At 49.7% G+C, this 20,999-nt stretch overlaps 10 protein-coding genes across 10 annotated transcripts; 7 read left to right on the top strand and 3 right to left on the bottom strand.

Annotated features, from left to right (window-relative positions):
• Positions 1-66: 66 nt before the first annotated feature.
• YALI1_A17486g (uncharacterized protein) lies at positions 67-1,566 on the bottom strand (the record flags this gene model as incomplete). The annotated part of the gene is made up of 1 exon (XM_500161.3): positions 67-1,566. One exon carries the CDS (start codon positions 1,564-1,566, stop codon positions 67-69), a length of 1,500 nt encoding a protein of 499 aa, XP_500161.3.
• Positions 1,567-3,141: 1,575 nt separating this feature from the next.
• Positions 3,142-3,714, top strand: YALI1_A17470g (uncharacterized protein; the record flags this gene model as incomplete). The annotated part of the gene is made up of 1 exon (XM_500160.3): positions 3,142-3,714. One exon carries the CDS (start codon positions 3,142-3,144, stop codon positions 3,712-3,714), a length of 573 nt encoding a protein of 190 aa, XP_500160.3.
• Positions 3,715-5,191: 1,477 nt separating this feature from the next.
• Positions 5,192-6,349, top strand: YALI1_A17450g (uncharacterized protein; the record flags this gene model as incomplete). Its single annotated transcript, XM_500159.3, has 1 exon — positions 5,192-6,349. One exon carries the CDS (start codon positions 5,192-5,194, stop codon positions 6,347-6,349), a length of 1,158 nt encoding a protein of 385 aa, XP_500159.3.
• A 534-nt stretch (positions 6,350-6,883) lies between these two features.
• YALI1_A17433g (uncharacterized protein) lies at positions 6,884-7,939 on the top strand (the record flags this gene model as incomplete). The annotated part of the gene is made up of 1 exon (XM_500158.3): positions 6,884-7,939. One exon carries the CDS (start codon positions 6,884-6,886, stop codon positions 7,937-7,939), a length of 1,056 nt encoding a protein of 351 aa, XP_500158.1.
• Positions 7,940-8,299: 360 nt separating this feature from the next.
• On the top strand, positions 8,300-9,334 carry YALI1_A17419g (uncharacterized protein; the record flags this gene model as incomplete). Its single annotated transcript, XM_500157.3, has 1 exon — positions 8,300-9,334. The coding sequence occupies one exon, from the start codon at positions 8,300-8,302 to the stop codon at positions 9,332-9,334; it is 1,035 nt and encodes a 344-aa protein (XP_500157.3).
• A 712-nt stretch (positions 9,335-10,046) lies between these two features.
• Positions 10,047-10,643, top strand: YALI1_A17401g (uncharacterized protein; the record flags this gene model as incomplete). The annotated part of the gene is made up of 1 exon (XM_500156.3): positions 10,047-10,643. The coding sequence occupies one exon, from the start codon at positions 10,047-10,049 to the stop codon at positions 10,641-10,643; it is 597 nt and encodes a 198-aa protein (XP_500156.1).
• A 1,238-nt stretch (positions 10,644-11,881) lies between these two features.
• On the top strand, positions 11,882-12,325 carry YALI1_A17383g (uncharacterized protein; the record flags this gene model as incomplete). Its single annotated transcript, XM_500155.3, has 1 exon — positions 11,882-12,325. One exon carries the CDS (start codon positions 11,882-11,884, stop codon positions 12,323-12,325), a length of 444 nt encoding a protein of 147 aa, XP_500155.3.
• Positions 12,326-14,417: 2,092 nt separating this feature from the next.
• Positions 14,418-15,329, bottom strand: YALI1_A17348g (uncharacterized protein; the record flags this gene model as incomplete). Its single annotated transcript, XM_500154.3, has 1 exon — positions 14,418-15,329. One exon carries the CDS (start codon positions 15,327-15,329, stop codon positions 14,418-14,420), a length of 912 nt encoding a protein of 303 aa, XP_500154.3.
• Positions 15,330-15,837: 508 nt separating this feature from the next.
• Positions 15,838-17,364, bottom strand: YALI1_A17328g (uncharacterized protein; the record flags this gene model as incomplete). Its single annotated transcript, XM_500153.3, has 1 exon — positions 15,838-17,364. The coding sequence occupies one exon, from the start codon at positions 17,362-17,364 to the stop codon at positions 15,838-15,840; it is 1,527 nt and encodes a 508-aa protein (XP_500153.3).
• Positions 17,365-17,919: 555 nt separating this feature from the next.
• Positions 17,920-18,621, top strand: YALI1_A17320g (uncharacterized protein; the record flags this gene model as incomplete). The annotated part of the gene is made up of 2 exons (XM_068281842.1): positions 17,920-18,075; positions 18,193-18,621. The coding sequence occupies 2 exons, from the start codon at positions 17,920-17,922 to the stop codon at positions 18,619-18,621; spliced, it is 585 nt and encodes a 194-aa protein (XP_068137943.1).
• Positions 18,622-20,999: the final 2,378 nt, after the last annotated feature.

Here is a 20,999-nt window from a genome sequence, read left to right as displayed (position 1 = left end):
GACGTATACCGATATATTTGGACGCTGTACAGTATGTGTTAGTTATAGGGCGACGTCGCATACTAATCACTGAATTAAAACGTCAACCTTTGTAGAATCCGTGACTCCGTAGAAATCCAACGTCTTGAGCTCGTCATACACCTCAATATCGTCAATGACAATGGTGCAGGAATGCAGAGGCGAAAAACCCTTGTTTCTTAGCACGCCAAACTTCATCTTTTGCACAGAGCTGTGTTTGTTGAGTCTCTGGGTCGTCGTACTCGTTCCACGGTCGACACGAGTGGTATACGTGACCTTCACAAACGCCTGACGGGCAGTAGGAAAGTTTTCAGTCACCCTGGGAGTTGCGTGGGCCTGTGAAATGCCCAGCGACGCTACCAGAGCGTCGAAATGGGTCTTGTTAGCCCCCTTGTCTCGTGGGTAGTCAATCTTGCCTTGTATGACCGAGTTGACAAAGTAGATGAGACTGTCCGAGCGTTCCTGGTCGGCCACAAACCGGCCATTGAGCGTACTCAGCTTCTTGTGCCATCGCGCAATGATCTGCGAGTCGATAGGCGACACAGAAAGATTGTTTGTGGAAAAGTCTTCTTTGGTGAACGGGTTGTCGTTGATCCGTAGGGATGTCAAGGACGGATAAATAATGCATAGCTGATCGAAATCGGACCACTGAAGGGTGTTGTAGGACACATCGAGCTCTGTGAGGGAGTCTGAACGGGGTAGAGTCTCCGCAGTCACGTTCTCCAACCTGTTCTGAGACAGGTTCAAGGACGTCAAAGAAGGGGGGAAGTGGAAGTGTGAGAGGTCATGCAGATTGTTGTAAGACAGATCGAGAAACTGCAGACGGGTATCCCGCAAATCGATCGACTTGATGGTCTTGTTATGGGCCAAAACCAGATGAGTGAGGTTAGGGAAGTGTTTGATGATTAGCAGTACTTCCTTCTCAGACAGCAAGGTGTTGGTCAATGACAAAGAGGTAAGAGAGGGAAACAATGAGTTCGGAGTACCTTCAGCATCCACTCTGAATCTGTTTCCGTTCAAAGACATCCACTCGACATGGGGTGTTGTCTGGAGACATTGGAGCACCGTTTCGAACGATGTAAAGAGATTGAAGGACAGATCAAGATGCACCACGCGAGCCAGAGGCAGACTATCAGTTTCATGGGCCTCTGAAACGCCCTTGTTGGCCAGATTTATGCTCGTCAGATTCTCCAGACCCTTGTTATCGAACCCCAACACCTGGCTCATTTTCGTACCAATCTTGATCTCGTCCACTCGTGATTCCGACGCGTATCGCTCAACCACAGCCTCCACAAACGATGTGCCATAGCGGACCTGCTTTTTGGCCAACGACGCACTTTTCAGGAACGATCCGGCTCCCAGTTGGGTGCATTCGAACAGTTGTGTACCCTTGACTGATCCGTTGTTTTTGCCGCGAGCTGGATCGTCCCACTCCACGCCGATCGCTTCTTCGTCGGGCCACACGGGCACGTCGGTTCCCACGTACCGTACTGTGCAATTGTTTCCATCTATCGACAGCCGTTGGTTGAGCATGTTGGTGTTTCTCATGTATGTCTGGGGTTAAGTTTTGTGGGGTGTTAGAGATGGATATCGAGACAAGGCTATGGTGGTACTGTAACTGTGACAAGTACTTGGATTTTCCCCAGCAAATTGAGAAGTCGTGATCTGATTATTAGTTTTTGTGTTTTTTTTTGAGAAGTACAATGCCATTTTTTGACATTCTGGCTTCCCATACTGGGCTCAATTATCAGCCCACTGATACTTGAAGATTCAAGTACGATACTTGAGGTGAGTCTATCAATACTTTGAAAAATTAAATATAAAAAAAACGTCTCAAAATAAGTACAGGAAATGTTGTGTCCCGATTTTCAGGATTTTCTCAGCTTTCTCTACGAGACAAGTACCCGTAGACACGGTATATTGTGTGATTTATTCGTAGCAAATTCGATTTATTCGTAGCAAATTCGAGTCATTTGATTTATTCGTAGCAAAGTCGACTTCTTCGTTTTATTCGTAGCAAATTCGACTTATTCGTTTTATTCGTATTTTCGACTCTGGTCGTCATTTCTTTTTTCCGGTTGCAACACTAAATATCTTCACCGCTGTAAACCGGTAGAGCTGTTAGCACCCGATGAGCCGACCGAACCGCCGCGGCCCCATCACTCTTTTAGCCCCAAAATTAATCACAAAAAGGACCCCAAAAATTCCCCAAGAAGCCGCCCTTATTTCCCGTGACCAGAGCCGTCCAACCATCGCCACAATTGCCCCATTGACACGGCCGATTAGGTTCAAGCACGCGCACTATTTTTCAAGACAGATCTGTGGGAATACTGTACGAATCTAGATGGAGACACGTCAAGCGATCGTAATAATAGCGACAGTGCTTACTCATCTGGTGTGTCAGGTGAGAGCGGGCGATTTGGGGCCAACAAACACGCGCCAGAGACACAAACAGCCCCGGCTGCCTATATATAGTTCCTCTGTCCCACCCACCAAATGTCTCTTCTTTCTGGGTCTCTGTTGCGGCCCCCCTTACCCCTGGATTGACCACCACACACACAACGTGCAACCTTAATAAATACACGTTCCATCGAGACCAAGGTGCAACCATTTTTAGATCACCACCGCACTACAGCATCGCCATTAGACCCCCAGCACAATCACATACGCAAAAGGGGTGCAACGACAAGCACAGCAAGCACAGACCCCGACACAGACAGACACATTCGGCGATTACACCAACAGGTCCGCATCGTACAGTACAGTACAACACATCGCAGATACACCACAGATACAAGACAGATACAGCCCAATCTACAGACACAGCTACCAACACACATAGACACTCGCCATGTCCTTCTTCAACTCTTTCAGGTGAGTATGAACAAACGCCGCCACGGTGACCTCTTCTAACACAGCCGAGGATTCGGACGAAGCTCCAAGAAATCCAAACCACAGCAGACACAGGCCAACCAGCTGCAGGCGTCGGCGTCGTCGCTGTCAGTGTCGTCGTCGTCATCTCTCTCTAGCATAAGCCGGGCCACCAGCTACACAAACAACTCCAATTCCAACACGGTGGCAAGCTCCAACAATGGCGGCAAGGTGCAGCAGAAGCCGCTGTTCATGTGCCAGCCGTTTGTGCGCCAAGCGCTGGTCACCGGCAACTTCAAGACCATTGTGCAGCAGCCCAACTATGTCGACACCAACGAGTGGCTGGCGCTTTACGCACATGAGTTCTTCGCACTACTCAACTCCTTCTACGACGCCATCTCCGAGTTTGTGACCCCACAGGCCTGTCCCACCATGAACGCCGGTCCCGGCGTGGACTATCTGTGGATAGACGCATCCAAGAAGGCGGTGCGACTGCCAGCAGCCACTTACATTGATTACACGTTTTCGTGGATCACGTCCAAACTCGAAGACAAGACCATTTTCCCCACAAAGGTGGGGGTGCCGTTCCCGCCGCATTTCATCAGCATTCTCAAAAACATTTTCCGCCAAATGTTCCGTGTCTTTGCACACATTTACCACAACCACTTTGACAAAATGTGCCATCTGGGCATCCAGAGCCACTGGAACTCTCTGTTTACCCACTTTATCGGGTTTGTCATCAACTTTGATCTGATTGATGAGAAGGAACGTGAGCCTCTGCAGCCTTTGATTGACTCACTCGAGGCCCAGGGCATGTTTTTGTAAGCATCGATATAGAAAACCGTCGACTGACACAGAGCCAACGCACGACTTTTGAGTGTTGTAGAGTAGAAAAATTGTGCACTACAGCATTCATACTCGTACCCGGACATGCGCATGATTCACCCGTGTCCATTCATGTCACTCGTACTCATACCTAGCCTACTGTAGTGAATCGGACCGAAGCCCGGAGTAACCCTACTTGTAGATACGGCACACCAAAGACTGTAGCCAGTGCCATATTTCATCGGTTGGATTGGATCGGTTGATCTCAAAGTCTGCATGTCAATGGACGACAAGATAGGTGCTACAGTACAAGTGTAGACAGTCGTTCAGTGTCCGTGAACGGTATGGAGTCCTATGGAAGCGATCTCAGTGCTCGATTCTCGTATTGTATCGTATCTGTCGACACTGACGGGTGTGTGGCTTCGGGGACTGTCAACGGCTCCTTTCTGCTGATATTATCCGATATAAGACATGCAAACTCTGGCTACTCGTTTATCGAGCGCATTCACCAGTGTGGTATAGCCCAAGAGGTACAAGTACTTGTTTTTTTATATTTTTTTTTATTTTTATTCTACGGCAAAATGGTGTCCTACAACCGTTATCAGAACCTACGGTACAGTACGTCCATGGCTATACGGGGAGACTAGTGCAAGGGATACAGTGGTGCTAGTGAGGGCTGAAAAACAGTTTGGGCTCGGGTTTGGGCTGTATTGCGGTTTTCCGAGACAGCAAGTGGACAGTCTCGGACACTTTGATGGCAAAGATCGGCCAATTGGTCTCAAGATTTCGAATCGGCGGCTCCAAACAGGTATCACTGGATGCTGTGGCATATCAAGCACGCTTCACAGAGGCCTGATTATACTGTAGCTCCGGTGCTGAGGTTCATTGGGTCAGGCTCCAGTTAGCACCAATGTTAAAGCTCTTATTTCACACGACTGATCTTTCCCGTCTGGGCTCTGCGGCGCGTCTCTCGACTGCAAAGCGTGTCTGGTCCTTGGCCATGTCTACATAGTACGAGTGCCAGTGAACGGTGTTGATACCATTGTGTTCATCCTTGCTACAGTCCCGAGCCACATCTGGCGTGACGTCAATGAGCGTCTCCAGACAAGGATCAGGAGGGTCCAGGAGCGGTGATATGGCGGGATAGTGGACGACTGTCGGTGTACTTGTCCTCCTTGTCTGTACTATTCCGTGGAGAGCACGTGCGGATATGGGTCGTATTCGGCTATGTGGGCTCTTTTGGCCGTTATTTTGTCTCCAGTTTTGCCCCACTCTAGTAATTAAGCGACATAATTTTATACAAAAGCCCCCACTTTTTTTTCTTTTCTTTTTTTTCTTTTCTTCAAAAAATGTTGCTTTAGGTTCAGCTGGTGAATAACCATTTAAATTGCCAAAAGCTGCAGACGGAGATCAGAGAAAGAGAAAGCAGGACCCAGCACCCCCGACTTGACCACGCGCAACCCCTTTTTGTTTGAAAATGTCGGCTTTCGTGTACATGGACTTTGCTGTGGGCGGCGAGCCGGTTGGCCGGGTCGTCTTCGAGCTGTTTGACGACACACCGCTCACCTCGGCCAACTTCCGGGCGCTGTGCAAGGGAGACAAGCCCACCCCCGAGGGCTCGGTGCCCCTCACGTTCAAGGACAGCAATATCCATCGCATTGTGCGAAACTTTGCCATCCAGGGAGGCGACATTGTCTACGGCGACGGGACCGGAGGAACCTCCATCTACGGCGACCAGTTTGACGATGAGAACTTTGTGCACAACCACGCCGAGCCGTTTGTGCTGAGTATGGCCAACGCGGGCCCCAACTCCAACAAGAGCCAGTTTTTCGTCACTCTCAAGGGCTCGCCGCATCTCGACGGCAAGCATGTGGCCTTTGGCAAGGTGGTGGCCGGCAAAAGTGTGCTTCGACAGCTGGAGGAGCTGGACACGGCCCCCGGAGACGTTCCCGTGCTGCCCGTTACCATCACCAACTGCGGGGAGCTGAAACGAGACGCAAAGCTGCTCTTGCCCTTCATCGGCTCCCAGGACGGACTCACAGCCGACAAGTACGAAGAGCACCCGGACGACAACTTCAATGTGGGCAAGGAGGAGGGCGAACTCAACTTTGACGACCCCGAGCAGGCCCTCAGAGTGACCCTGGAGATCAAGGCGTACGCCACCGAGGTGTACAAGATGGCTGGAGACGCCGAGAGCGAGGAGGAGAGGGCCATGGTGCTGCGAGTGGCTCTGCAAAAGTACAAAAAGGCCCTGAGATATGTGTTTGAGCTGTCGCCGGACCCGGACAGCAGCAAAAAGGCTTACGACGAGTTCCAAAAGGCCAAACTGGCGCTGAATCAAAACATGGGTCTGGTGGCTCTGCAGCTGAAAAAGTACGATCAGGTCATCAACTCCACCACCTCGGCCCTGGAAATGGAGTGTGCCACCTCCAGGGACAGGGCCAAGGCTCTTTCGCGACGATCTTCGGCATACCAGGGACTCAAGAAGCAGGAGCGGGCCATCAATGATCTGGAACAGGCCCACGAGCTGTTGCCGAGCGATCCCCAAATCTCCAAGAGTCTGACGGCTCTCAAGCAGGAGAGTGAAATGAAGGAAAAGAAGCAGAAGGCTCAGTACGCAAAGTTCTTCAGTTGAGTGGAGTGATGGGTCACGGGAAGGAAAAAATGGACCACAGGGCAAGTACATATGGAATCTACAAGTATATATTGTAAGGAGCTACTGTACGGCGAGTACGACTGCGGGTATTGTACCGGTATCGTACTTGTACATGTTCAATGTGTGTAGGACTATCAATTCGGCAGTGTACAAGTAGTTTCGCTTGAAGAATTACAAGTTTTCTTTTTTACTCTGAATTAATTGGAATATATACCAAATTTGAGAAAATCAGGAAAATCAGGAAAATCAGGCAAATCGACAAAAATCAGAAAAAATCAGAAAAAAACATCAGGAAAAATATACAAACACACCAGGAGAAAAAACAAGACAAAAAAGTACAACACACACCTAAACATCCCCTTAAACCAACCCGATTCACCTGTGTGATGGCGTACACTCGCTACTTTATAGTCTTGTCCCAAAATAAAGTTCAGGCCATTAGTGGTATGCACAATATTTTTTTTTGAAAATAACGGTACTCACAAAACACTTAACAGCATATACAAAACGACCATGAGTTCCGACGAAGACGTGTCTGACCTGTTCTTCATGGACACAGAGGCCAGTGCGCCTGCATACACCGTTTTAGAAGACTCGGACACGGAAAAACCCAGCAAAACCCCCGTGGAGGCGTTCCAGTCCGTGGGGGTGGACGACGTGGATGATGGGGAAGATCAGCTCATTGAAATGAGAGGCGAGGGCCGGTATTTCGGTAAGGAGGAGGAGCAAGGGCCCACGTGTCGGACGTGTCACAAGCGAGGCCACATTTCGGCGGACTGCAAGGTGATGCGATGTTTCACCTGTGGAGCTCTGGAGGACCATGATACCGCCGACTGCACCATGTTACGCAAATGCTCCAACTGTGGCGAGTCGGGCCATCTACGAGCCGAGTGCACACAAAGCAAGCGCACGATTTTCTGCTGGCGGTGCGATTCACGCATCCACACCGAGGACAAGTGCCATTTGATCTGGCGAGACTATGTCAAGGACCGACGGGGCCCCCACGGCACCAACTGCGTCTTTTGCTACCATTGCGGCGGTCAGGGACATTACGGTGACGAGTGCACAGATACCCGCAACATGACGTTGCGATTCAAGGAGCCGTCGGCGTTTTCCGGCGGCAATTTGCCCAGAAAGGGCCGCTATGATATCCAGAAACGGTACTTTGACGATCTGGAGCGGGAGAAGAACAGGGGACACAACAGCTACGGCGGCAGTTACGGCGGCAGTTACGGCAACAGCTATAACAATCAAGGTAGCCGAGGGAATGAGGGCCAGAACAGCGGGTTTGGTGGTGGACGAGATGCGCGAAGGGAGAAACGGGAGCGGGAACGACAGGAGAGCAAAAAGCGACGCAAGGCCGAAAAGCGAGGTGGAGGACAGGGTGGAGGGTTGCCACGTCCACAGTCGTCGGGATACATTCCGCCCAAGTCGCAGTACGGTCCTGTGGCCAAGAATGACTACAGTTTCCAGCCCAAGCTGAAGCAGGACCACGACCATTCGGACATGTTTAACCGCAACCGGATGGATATGCCCCAGCCCACTAGATCGGGGCATTACAGCAAGTAGTATTTATTGAGAGAGGGATAGATAATGTATTTTTATTGGATGTGAGTACAAGTAGAGCAGTAATTCTGTCAATACGACTAGGAGCAAAAAGTAGGTCAATCAACACAGATATACGTGCTGATTGTAATGATTTAATACTATTCGTCGAACAATTTCTTTATTTTAAAATGTTCATTTTAATTCATTTTTTAATTCATTTTTTTGTCCAATTTTCCAATTTTTTGTTCAATTTTCCAATTTTTTGTTCAATTTTCCAATTTTTTTTTTTCAATTTTTCAATTTTTTGTTCAATTTTCCATCTTATTCCTTGTCCTCAATCAAAGTTTGGATAAGCGACATTATTATGCACGGGCCGCAGACATGTCAAATGATGCCTTGAAAATCGGAGACATGTCCAACAACTGGTACAACCAAGCTCAGCAGAAAATGGCCATCATCGCCCTTCCACCACCGTCGTCTTCGGACGGCGAGGACAGCAAAGTTGTGCAGGAAAAAGTGAGCGTAGCCAACCGCAATGGAGCCGGAATCACCAACGCCGCAATCTTGTTTTTTCCGTCCGATTTCAACAAGACCAACAAGTACACCGCCATAATCATTGCGCATCCCGCCGGAGGCGTCAAGGAGCAGTGTGCCAGCGTGTATGGACGCAAATTGGCCCGAGCCAAGGGGTTTGTGACCGTGGTGTTCGACTCCTCGTACAACGGAGGCAGCACGGGGTCTCCACGGCATCTGGAGGACCCCTATGTTCGTGTGGAAGACGTGTCAGCGGTGGTTGATTATCTGACCACCGTGGACTACGTGGACAAGATCTGTGCTCTGGGCATCTGCACGGCTGGAGGCTACGTCATCAACGCCGCCATGAACGACCATCGAATCAAGGCGGTAGGAGCGGTCAACTGTGTGAATATCGGACAGATGTTTAGAGAGGGATGGGAAGGAGGACGCAAAGACATTGCCCCACATCTGCTGGAGGAAGGAGCCGAGGCCCGCACCGAAGAAGCCAATCACGGAGCCATTCTCATCATGGATTGGTCCCCCGAGACAAAGAACTCGTCGGACACTAAAGAGCAGCAGGACGCATACGAGTACTATCGAACTCTTCGGGGAGCCCATCCGGATGCACCCAGCAAGTTCACTGGACGCAGTTTAACCCAGCTGGCCACCTACGACGCCTTTCATCTCGCAAAAGAGTTTTTGACCCAGCCTACAATGCTGATTGTGGGCACTGAAGCCACCACCAAATGGTACAGTCAGCAGCTGTTGGACCAGGTTGGAGACGATCTCGTCAGTTTGTTCACCATTCGGGATGCTTCTCACTTTGATCTTTACGACAAGGACAAGTATGTGGACGAGGCGGTTGACAAGCTCGGAGTCTTTTTCAAATACAATGTCTAAGACTTGAAATAGATAACCAATAGATTCGAGGCGTTGGTACAGAACTCTGATAACCCTCTCCGACGCTGCGATTGTGCATAAAGACGGATTTTAATAGAGACGGATTTGCACACGATGGTGCACGTCGGCGTTCAGTATGACGATGGTAGTGGATGCTATCTACGGGAGTATCCTCCGTCACAGAACTCCGACCACCAAAATGTATATACACCTATATTCACAAGGAAAAGTCCGGAAATGTCCATTGCTACTCCGAAGTAACCCCACCATTTGCTCTGATTCACACTTTATCCACTCTACCATCGTATCCTGCAGATAATATCTCCCGGCCATATCAAACCTTGAGGTACAGTCAGACGGGTGAGAGGACGTCGAGAATGATCGGGTGGGTGCGTCAGGTCTCTTTTCAATCTCTTTTCAATCTCTTTTCAATCTCCTTTCAATCTCTTTTCGTTCTTTTCTGTCTTTCAACCCGCGTAGTTCGTTCCGATTCAGTAGCTAAGCCTTCTGCCAAGATCTGCCAAGACGGATCCCGCGTTATCGCCGTTATCGAGGTTTCCGACGCTGATTGAGTTTAGTCAAGGTGGAGATGGGTGATCGACGGAAACTCGTCCGATCAGGGTTTGTCTCGGGGAAAGGTGGGCAGTTGGGCAAGCACATATATAAGGGGGTGAATGGGGGCCAGTATGTCTCTCTTCTGTATCACTCAAACATGCAACTTCTTCCCCTTCTTCTCGCTACACTCGTCTCGGCCGAGCACTTCACCGTGACTCTGCTGGACCAGACCCACTCTGCTCTTTCCAAGCATGCCGAGAGCAACAAGTGGAACGCCAAGAAGCTCGGTTTCTCCAAGCACCTGGCCGTGGCTCTGGTGGACCATATTGACCACGATATCAACTATCTTTACGGCGAGACCAAGAAGTTTTCCATTGCTGGCGGCAACTCGCTGGCCAACTATCTGGACGTTTCGTCCGGCTCCACCGGCGAGAACGAGCCCATTCTGATTGTAGTCAACAGCCATGAGACCCCCGAGTTTGACGACGAGGCCATCTACCACGCTCGAACTCTTCGGGAGTCCGTCACCCCTGAAATGCGAGGCCAGAAGCTTGCCAGCGTCGTTCGAGAGATCATGGGAATCGCCTCTCGAAGTGCCCGGGATCTGGAGAAGAGAAACGCTCCCGCCGGCGGAGGATTCTGCAACCATCCCAACTGTCCCGTCTTCTGTCCCGGATGTCTCATTGAAGATCTCGGGGAGGGACATGAGACTGAAGAGAATGTTGAGACTGATGAGTCTCCCGACCAGGAGTAGGACTTTTTGCTTGACAGGCTGGCCCTGGTAGAGTCAAAGTACTTTATCTATTTTATTCGTTGATGATGTATCTAGGGTAGTACAAGTAGAACGGAGCACCCGCTTTTGTAGTATCGACTATGTGCAGCCAGCCCAGTACAGTACAGTAGTGTCAAGAGACGGCGAAGAGCTGGAGAGAGAGGCAGTAATTATATTTAGTTGATAGTTCGTGATGAAAGTACAAGTAAAATACATACATTAGGGATAGTCCGATAGGGGAGCGATTATGAAGAAGATACACTTGTCATAAGTGCTCTCATTGCCGAACCTCGGATGGTTAACCAACTGTGCGGTCTTACATAGTAATGTATGGATTGAAGAGCGGTTCTTAGAGCCATTTCACGGACTTGATGAACATTCATAGAACCAAAGCTCTGTTCATACTGTAGTATACTGTAGAGTAGAGTAATGTCTTTATCTAGTCGAGAAGTAATCAGACGGATATCCATTATCGGAACTGAGTCGTATAGATAAGACAATGCTACCACGAACTGAATGATGAAAAGTTTCAAGCTTCAGCAAACTACCGTCCTCTTGGTCTCATGTTGCGGAATTAATTGCACCTTTTGTAGGTGTACGATACTTGTAGTTGCGAATACGGTATTGTACGGAATTGTTATGACTCAACTAAATTCCATCAATTTAATTGACTTTATGAATTATTTAGTTAGATTACCCATCTGCTCCAAGTACGCTAACTATACAAGAGGACCAGTTCATAGTGACAAAACATGTTTGTCGATCCAACCGTCAATTAAATGGTCACACAATGGCCAATCAAATGGTCAATACAACAGTCTCCAACGGCCTACAAATTCTCATCGCCGGAGTCCGAAAGACAATTATTAACCTATCAAACAAAGATGGCACTAATTAACCAAGCCGTCAAAACCCACACTATCGGAGACCGAAGATTTAGATCTGGGGCCACCCGGTCATGTGATTGAATCATTACGTGAAATATAATCCCCAGATCACGTGATACAGACACTAGGTCACGCGTTCGAGCCATTACGTCACGCGATCGAGTCATTACGTCACGTGACCGATCCACTCGCTCACTTTTGATCGCACAAGACTCTTACATCCTCGGTTACCCAAGTGCATCTACAAATCAGTACTAACCCGTCAGACGACTAGTGTAGCTATAAATACCCCGGCTGTCGCCCGAAAAAGGACCAAACCACTCGGACACAAAAATGGGAACGCATCCGGAAGTCGCCGACTGGCTCGAAAAGTACCCGGAGCCCAAAGGAACGGCTCCACTGGCCTCCAAGGAGCAGGTTCGCCAGTGGCTATTGCTAGATGACAACAAGACCCAGATTCTGGATCTTCGAAAACACGATTTTCAGGGCGGCAACATCAGGGGCGCTCTGTGTGCCCACTACACTGGCGTTTACAGCTCTGTGGAGGATATCTGGCGGCTGCTAAAGGGTGCAGGAAAGACCAGAATCGTGGTGCATTGCTGGTCGTCTCGAAAGAGGGCGGTCAAGACTGCCGGTTGGTTCTATGACAGTTTGGTGGCCCACAATGAGAAGGATATTGAAGTCTATGTGCTTGAGGGAGGCATCAAGGGCTGGGTTGACGGTGGTAAGCAGTACACTGATCTGATGGTTGAGTTTGACCCTAGTGGTTTTAGTTGAACCGAGGTTGTACGAGATGAATATACTGCTGATATACGACCTCCTATTGTGTACTCAATCGAGGCAACATTGCGAAATCGGGTGTCGGTACTTTACTGTAGTCGATTGTCCGTAGACATGGACTGTGACAGGCAGGGACACGAGATCCAACCAGATGTCCGAGTCTCAAGAGCAGCTCCAAGCATCCATTGGGATCAGAATGCTTCAGAAAGGGGACACCAAGTTGATATGGCAGTCAAATATGAACTTCAAACCGACTATGTTGGCACGAAGGTCACCGATACGAGCTTTTAGAACGCATCTTCTAGGTGTCGATTACTGAGCCGGTAGATTTCGGTATGATAACCATTGAGACGAACCGGTAAACCAAAAAATAAAAGAAAAAATGATATATTAACTTGTTAAGCAGCTTCAATTCTGTCCCGTCAAAATCAGGTCCATATTCACCGAGTTTGAACCCATCTATCATGTTATCTCATTGTCAACTAATGTTCCAACTAAACAATATATCCTTTCAACTATATTCAACTAACCCATTCCCTCAACATAAACCGCTTTCCCTAGAACTTCTTCCTATTCAAACACAAGTATTAAACCCCATAATTATCACGTGACTCATCTACTGACTCGCTTTTCTCCATAATCTCTTCTCTTTGGTCCTGATATCGGCTGAAGTATGATTCGAGACATGATCAAGGAGTTGTAGGAGACTGAAGGAGAATGAGGGGACTGGAGAGGATCTTACCATAATAAAAGTCAGCAGATTTCATTTTTGAACTGTTGCAGAATGAAGCCAAGTACCCAAATTACTTGTACAGTACAGTACCATACCTTCCCCAATCAAAATCTATAAACAGTTGACTGAGTCTCTGCAACAGAGACAGTATATAGCACAGGTTCTTGTTCGTGTCAAACACTTGTTTGAATATCTCTTAGATACCCCGGCCACATCCTGATCCAAGACCTTTCCTCTCCCTTTAGCAGTTCTTCCATTGTATGATCAAAACTGCGTTATCACGATGTACTTGTAGATCAGATATGAAGGAACGCTTTGGGAAAGATGGAAACACGAAAAGTTGCATTAATGGCTATTGACATCCATATAGGGTCTCTACTGTTTGATTATATGGGTAAAACTACCCGAAAAGTTACCAGAAGACTTACCCAGTCGTACAGTATGTACATACTCGTATACCTACAAGAACAATTGCACACGCCATCTGATCATGACGTGCAGAATAATAGTACTAAAACAAAAGTACAGTGTACTGTAAGATAGCGACGAACTACTGCTACAAATCAATACCATATATGCCCTCACACGTCTACAAAGAGGCGAGATATTTACCGAATATGCCTATGATTACACATCACGCACCATCAGCCTCCCATTCGGTGTTTTTAGCGCGCAAGTCGACTAGAATGGACTCATTCTCTCAAATTAATACTAAGGAAAAGTGGCGAACCGTATATCGCAATTCAGGTCGATGTTACGGCGTTTGATGCCGTGGTGTGATGTCTTCTTGAAGGTGCGCATACGCCTGCGAAAAACCTTGACAAGACACCATCGTCAGTGTCGACATTTTCAGAGTCGTCAGCGTCGACATTGTCAGCGTCGTCAGCGTCAACATTGTCAGTGTTATCATCATCAGCGTCGACAACGACACCTGGCTGGTCTGTGACTCGTCATCGGGGCGGACAGCCATGGGTGAGGGGAAGCGTCATTACCCTCAGAATTACCCCCAGAAGACAAGGTTGCAGTCTGCTTGGCTGGGGTAATGGTGTTGACATTGAGGACTCCTTCGAAGATGTCATCGAGAGCTCGTTTCCCTTGCGAGCCATTGGTATCGACTAGGGGAGTCTCAGTCAAGTCAGTAATCATCGAATCGGGTTCAGCGAGGTCGACGTTGCTATCCACCGTCGACACCGTAGCATCATCGACTGCCAGGGGATTGTCAATATGGCGGCCACAAGTCCCGGTACGACCGATGTCGTCGATAGCATAGCGCTCGGTTCCGATGACTGTCGTATCCTGATTTCATCATCCACCAGTGGCATACCAGACATTATCGGTCGGAAGCTCGGCCAAAGTCTAGTCACATCTTCTTCTCGGCGAGCCACCCATTTCATACGCCACAAACTTGATAGGAGGGCCAACGTTCTCGTCGCCACGGCGCCGCGCTCGCTGGTCCACAACCTGGACATCATTGACGGGAGTATCGGGCGAGTCATCGACATACACAGCAATCTCATCTGTGGCTTGCATATCGTGCGGGACCAGCTCGGCAGTCGTCTTCTGTCTCTCTCGAAGACGCTCACGCCTCTGCCTCTGGGAAAGCAGATTTCGGAGACGTTCAGGCTCCACTCGGTTGCCCTTGAGTGTCTCAATTTCAGCATCGAAGACCGCCTTTCCTGGGGGAAACAGAACCTCAAATGGGATTGAAGCGATCTGGGCCAAAGCTGCCCGCTTCGTGGGCACCCCTGCCTCATTTAGTCCGATCACCGGCCCTTCAACACGAGGAGATCTATCTTCATAAGGAACCAGAGCCTCAATCTCCATATTGCGCTTCACGTACGCAGGCAAAAGACGATTTTGCTGAGCGTGACAAAAGAAGAGAGGGCTGTGCATTGCACACTTCTTGATAGCCGAAGCAGGAATCTCTTTCCAAGATCTTGCCAACCAATTCAGTCTATGCAGGAATGTCACCAGGGGGTTATCCCCATCCACGCCACTAATGCTGCCATGAAAGATCTTGTCGAACTTCTTCCAGCTCTGCTTCATGGCTGCAATGATACCCAGGTTCATCGGTTGGGTAAAGGAGGCCGAATTGGGCGGCAGGAAGAGGAATTTCACATGGGCCAACTCGGGCCAGTCCTTGACAATGCGGTAGGCCCGTCGATGGAAGCCGACGTTGTCCAGAATGAGAACGACTGGATCTGACGGTGTCCCAGGATTTGCGTTTGCAAAGTTCGCGAGCCACATCACCATCAGGATCGTGTCCATGTAACCGTGTTCCTGTCGGATAACATGGACATTGAGGAGATGCGCGGGGACAGTTTTAGACGCAGTTGAAAAGTAATTTCTCGCCACACTCTAGAACAGCGGTTCCATCTCAGCCGCGAGAGCGTCACGCTTCTCCTGGTCCTTGCAGGGATCTTTTTCCACTCAATGTCGAGTTTTCGCAACTCGGCCAGATCTTTATGAGGAGTCTGGATCTGGGGAAGCTCCAGCCACGTATCGTAGAAGGTCTCGGTCCCATCTGCGCCAGGGGAGGACTCGTCATTGGTATCTGGGAGTTTCTGGACCATCGCCAAGGTGAGCTCAGCAATATGCTCAATCTCCAGTCTCTGCCATCTCAGGTTGAGTTCAAGGATGTCTTCCTCAAGCTTGGCCACGTGCGCGATCCTCTCATTGTGGGAGTCTTGGGCTTCGAGAAGATTCAACAGGGCCTCTGTTTTTCTGGGGTCTTCTGGCTCAGCAACACCTCCAACGGGGGCGAGGGGCTGAGGGGCTAGCTGAGGGGCTGGCTGAGGGGCTGCTGAGGGACGGCTGGCTGAACATCAGATGAAGAACAAGTGGAGGCGGCTGGCAGAACGTTCTCAGATAGAGAACAAATTGCGACTGGCTGAACGTCAGAGAGAGAACAAGTGGCAGAATCGATACCTTGGCCACTCGTAGCAACTTCTTCCCGAACCATCGTCTTTCCCTTTTTCCTGAGTCGCGCCTCAGCCTCTTCTCTCTTCTTGTTGATTTGAGCCAATCGTTTCACTTCCCGGGCCGCAGCTTTGGCCTTCTTTTCTTCCAAAAGTCTCGCCGCCCTCTCCGCCGCCTTCTTCTTTGATTGCGCCTTCTTCTCCGCGTTCTCCCTTGCCTTTTCCTCCCTGTTCTTCACTGCCGCCTCTTTCCCGATCACATTCTCCACGGCTTTCAGCTCATTGGCACGAGCTGTCACAACTTTTTCGGTGGCATTAACTTCCTTTACCGCCTCATTCAGAGCTGCGCGCAGGGTCTTGATTTCATCTCCAAAGTACGCATACTTTGCCTTGGCTTCCTCCTCGAACTTCTTGGATTGAGCTGGAGAGATGACCTCGTTGAGATGAAGCTGAAAGTCTGGAAGGGCTTCACCCATAAGGTCTCTGACATACAGGAAAAAGTCTGATTTCTTGGTGCCGTCCATGTTTGCAACAGAAAATTGCGTGAAAGAGTCTCCGCCTCTCCCGCTGTCCTTGCTGACGCTCCCCTTCTTCGTGAGACATTTGATGTTGAAAGATCCCGTCAACTCGCAGTTCGTCTGGTCGGCATTGAAGATACGGTTGAGCGGAACATTCTTGATTATTGGCCACAAGGCAATGGTGCCTCTCAGAGCAGCCCTCACGTCAACATGATCACGCTCTGCAGCCTGCTGTCGCCACCGGTACCCTGCGTACCTGAATAGGGTGGCGATCCACTTGGAAGAGGGGATGTCAACGAGGTCAACGACCCCCTGATAGGCGCTTCCGCCCAGCCTTTGGATACAGGCCCGGACAATGGCTTCAGCCTGGCGCATGTTCAGCAGGAGGTCCGGGTGCAGCAGCTTCGCCACTCTGAAGAGTGCGATTTCGAGATGGAGGTACTTGGAACGGCCACCATTGGCCCTGGGTGCATTACCAATGCCGGTATTTGGATCAGAGTTGAGCTTCTCTTGACGGGTGAACTTCCTGGTGGTGTCTTGCAAGTACTGCCTCACTCCCACGATGTCATCGTCTTTGAGGCACATTAAAGACTCGGCGTAAGCCATAATATCTGTCCAGTTGCTGTTGCACCGTTTCCCGTTGGTGGCGTAGAGCTCTTCGACTTTGGCGGCAAGCAAGGCCCTGTGAGCATCCAACATCTTTCCTCGACGGTGCGGGTAAGTGCGAGTTCGACCTGTTGTTTTGCTGGACTTTGCAAGTGTCAGCTCCAGATATCGTGTGTAGAAATGCTCCAGCTTATCAATGACCTCCTCGATATTTTCGATGCCCTCGAAAACGTCTCCGGCGCAGTCGCGTACGATATCCATCAACTTTCGTCATCCAGCATCCCAGTGGGGTCCAACACCGCCCCAGTCAGGTCGATCACGTCGTCCAGGCTGTCGTAATATTGCCCATGTCCTTCCTCTTCGTCGCCGTTCGTTTCCTCTTCGTCGCCGTTCGTTTCCTCTTCGTCGCCGTTCGTTTCCTTCGCGGGTGTGTCGTCTGCGTCGCGTTCCTGCGCGTCGCGCCTGTGAAATGCTCCTCCCGGCTGCTCTGGTATACGTTCGAAATAGCCTTCTTCGAAGCTTCGCCTCTATCGTCGCCTAAAGTTGCGTCACGGAACACCTGCGACGACATTTCCATTGTCTCAGTCGTTTTTCGGCCGGGTTTGTGTATGAAGAAGGGTTATTTTGAAATTATCGATGTCATTTACGCGTCGATACGAGTGCTTAATTGAACCTAAATTTAAGTTTGAAAAGTGAAAATTGTGGAGCTCTTAGTAAGCGTTCCAACTCTCCGCTAGATACAAATACACGTCTTTTCTTCATTCGCGTGATCTGGGCTTCGACAGCTTAGATAGTGATATTCCACGATTCGAACTGATGGACGATCCGAACGCTCGACGTAACGAGCTCGCTCAGCAAGCCGCGGAGCGTGATGAGCGTGCTGCACACCGTCCGGACAAGACTGACTCCGAAGGCCGACAAACCACCTGCTCCACATGCGGACGACGCTCGACCACCAACCCCCCGCCAGGGGTTTGTTACTATGGCCCAAATTGCCGAGATAGAGGCACTATTAAAGGCTCAAAGTGCCTAGACAGAGACACTCTTTAAAATACGTCTTTGCCCACTCTTTCCAAGTTGATGCCACAGCTCCCTCAGATGCCCGTCCGACAACTTCAGGTTAACTCCTGGGCGGCTCTCCGGCAGTCTGTTCTGTCACTTGCCAAGACGAAGCAGGGTATGCGACATTGTCCTTCCGAGGTCTTGGACTTCTTCGGGACCTGGGCTCCCGCTTCGGCTCTAACCCTCCTCTCTCAGGACCTTCTCGACTGTAGTGCAGACGTTCCCGCACTGCCCTTCAGAGCGCGGTCGTTAAAAAGTGGGGCCCCTTTTCTGCCTCACGATTCCGGATCGACAAGAAGCTACCCGTGTGGCTGGCAACAGCTATCCCGAGGATGGCTGGCTCGCCCTCTCTGCTACTCGCACTACGGCAGCGGCGATTATCGTGGAAACAGGAACAAGAACAAGAACAAGAAGAAGGACTCTGGCCTCCGGCTATTACTAGACCCCTCCCTTTAAAGCTGTCCAATAACTTACGGTCATGCGACCGCAGTTTGGTAGGAAGTGTATGCCTATGAGCATTTCGCAAGCCCCTGCAGACTTCAGATGAACATGGACTCGGAATTTGATGAATTCACTGACGACTACTCGTTTATTTGGATGACATCAGTATGTACTCTGACACTTGGGAGCAGCATTTGGAACACCTTGACGGTGTTTTTGCTCGAATGGATAAGTATGGCCTTCAGACTAAAAAGTCCAAAATCTCAATTGCTCATGAGGAAACGAAAATCCTTGTCTCTCAAGACCCCTGAGGGTCTCCAAGTGGACCCCTCTCATACTAAGGCTGTGTTTCGTTTCCCTACTCCCAAGGATGTTAGAGATACCCGTTACTTCATGGGTAGAGCTCACGTGCCCATCTTTTCCGCTGTTATTCGGCTCATGAATGAGCTCCTTAAGAAGCATACCCCCTTCGTGTGGTCCAAGGCGCGTGTGAGGACTTTCAAAAGCTGAAAGCTTTGATATCCGCCGCCCAGATCCTGACCGCTTTTAATCCAGAACTGGAGACGCCCCTCCTACGATGGCATTGGCACTGCCCTCACCCATATCCACCAGGTGATAAACTCCGGTTGATTCAGTTTGCGGGCCGTGGTCTTACTGAAGCGGAGCGTAACTATGGCGTTACTGAGACTGAAGCCTTAGCTATTGTGTAGGCATTGATTCCATGCGGGCACTGGCACTCCTGGATTACGACCTTGTGGTGAAGTACATCCCAAGTGAGCCCAGCCTGATGGCTGATGCCATTTCCAGGTCGTACAGTGTCGCATGCGAGTCTCGTCCTTCGAGACATGGATGCTGAGGCTCGTGTCCAGCAGATTTACGAGAAATCTCGGCCAGCTACAGTCTCTGGGTGTTACCAACTCGCAGGGCGATATCACCTCCAGGTTTGAGTATTCATCCCGTGAGCTCCTGAACTTTCCTCTCTACAGGGAGGCTCAGAAAGCTGACAAGATCTGTCTTCCATCTTCTACTCGTACTGTACTCACTGCTAAATGTATTAAAAATGACATACGTGAGATTTGAACTCACGCTAAGAGCCCAGGTTTTTTATATATTTTATATATTTTTTATATACAGTATATTTATATATTATATATTACTTGGGAACTCTCCCAACATCCAAAACTTATCCGGACCTTTAGTCGGCGCAACACGTACGCATGGAACCGTCTCGTAAGTACCTTGGTGGCAGACGATGCCAATAAGTGGTATTAAAAAAGTGTTATGCATATCGCTAGCCAGGGTTTAAAACGTAGTTTGTTTTCCGTCGAGTGCTTTTCAACTAGTTTCGCCTTTGTCGCTCGGCTGTCTCGGGCAGGATTATCTGATGTCCGGATAGCAATCTACGGAGACTTTGTTCCGAAAGGAAGGAGCCATGCTTCGAAGAAGACCATGGATGGTACAAGTTAGTTCAGTAGTGTGAGCATAAGTCGGTGCTAAATCTGGAGTACCAATCACCCATTATGTATTTCTACGATGGCGTTTGTTGGTTTATGGAATAATGTATGTACTGGCAGACAGACTCGGGTACAGCACGAGTACGAGTGAACAGTACTCTACACGTACGTTCTCTACTCGCTATACGGGGTCGACAGCTCGGTGTCCGTTGATAACAGTCAGTTATCAACTTACACTTTGAGACCCCAGACCAATGAAAGGCTGTGGTGACGATCATAGCGTCGTTTTAGCGCCTCTCAGCAGTGGTATCAGATTGATCAGAGAGACGGCGAGACGGAATGGAGACATTTTCGAGGAGAAACAACCCCTTGAACGGCAAAAGAGGCGTCGAATGGACCTTGTAAGTCACTCACTCCGTCGAGCCAAGATCGCCAAGGCTCGCTTGTCGTATCCTGTCAAAAGGGCTAGGCGCCGGGTTAGTGCAAGGGACAAAGACGGGAGTGGTCGGGGTCCGAAAAGACCGTAAGACATGCAACCAGCTGCTACTGAGATAGAGATGAGACACAAAAAAGAAACGGGTCGACGTTCACTTCAGCTTGGGTCCGGTTTGTGGTCCTTTTGGCTGTTGTTTCTCCACCCTTCGGACTCCTTCCTCCACCCCACCAGATGTGCGTGGCTGTCATGGTGCATTAGCTGAGCCGTGCTATAGCTCACCAGGGTCATCTAGGCCCTCTGACGCTGGCTGCAGTGGTCGACTAGCTCAAGGGTCGCATGTATATATAGACCCGTGTTCCCTGGGCCAGACGGCACGCGTCTATCGAATGAGAACAATCCACTGGCTTGCACCCTTTAGCAAAGTCCCCGAAATCCCCTCTGAAAAGCAGCCCAGTGCCGAGCACCAGGCCAATTGGTTTTCCAGAGCAACTTGGACATGGTTA

The sequence above is a fragment of the Yarrowia lipolytica genome, chromosome 1A (assembly GCF_001761485.1).
Source record: "Yarrowia lipolytica chromosome 1A, complete sequence".
NCBI classification, from domain to species: domain Eukaryota; kingdom Fungi; phylum Ascomycota; class Dipodascomycetes; order Dipodascales; genus Yarrowia; species Yarrowia lipolytica.
This window is presented reverse-complemented; position numbering and strand designations above follow the sequence as displayed.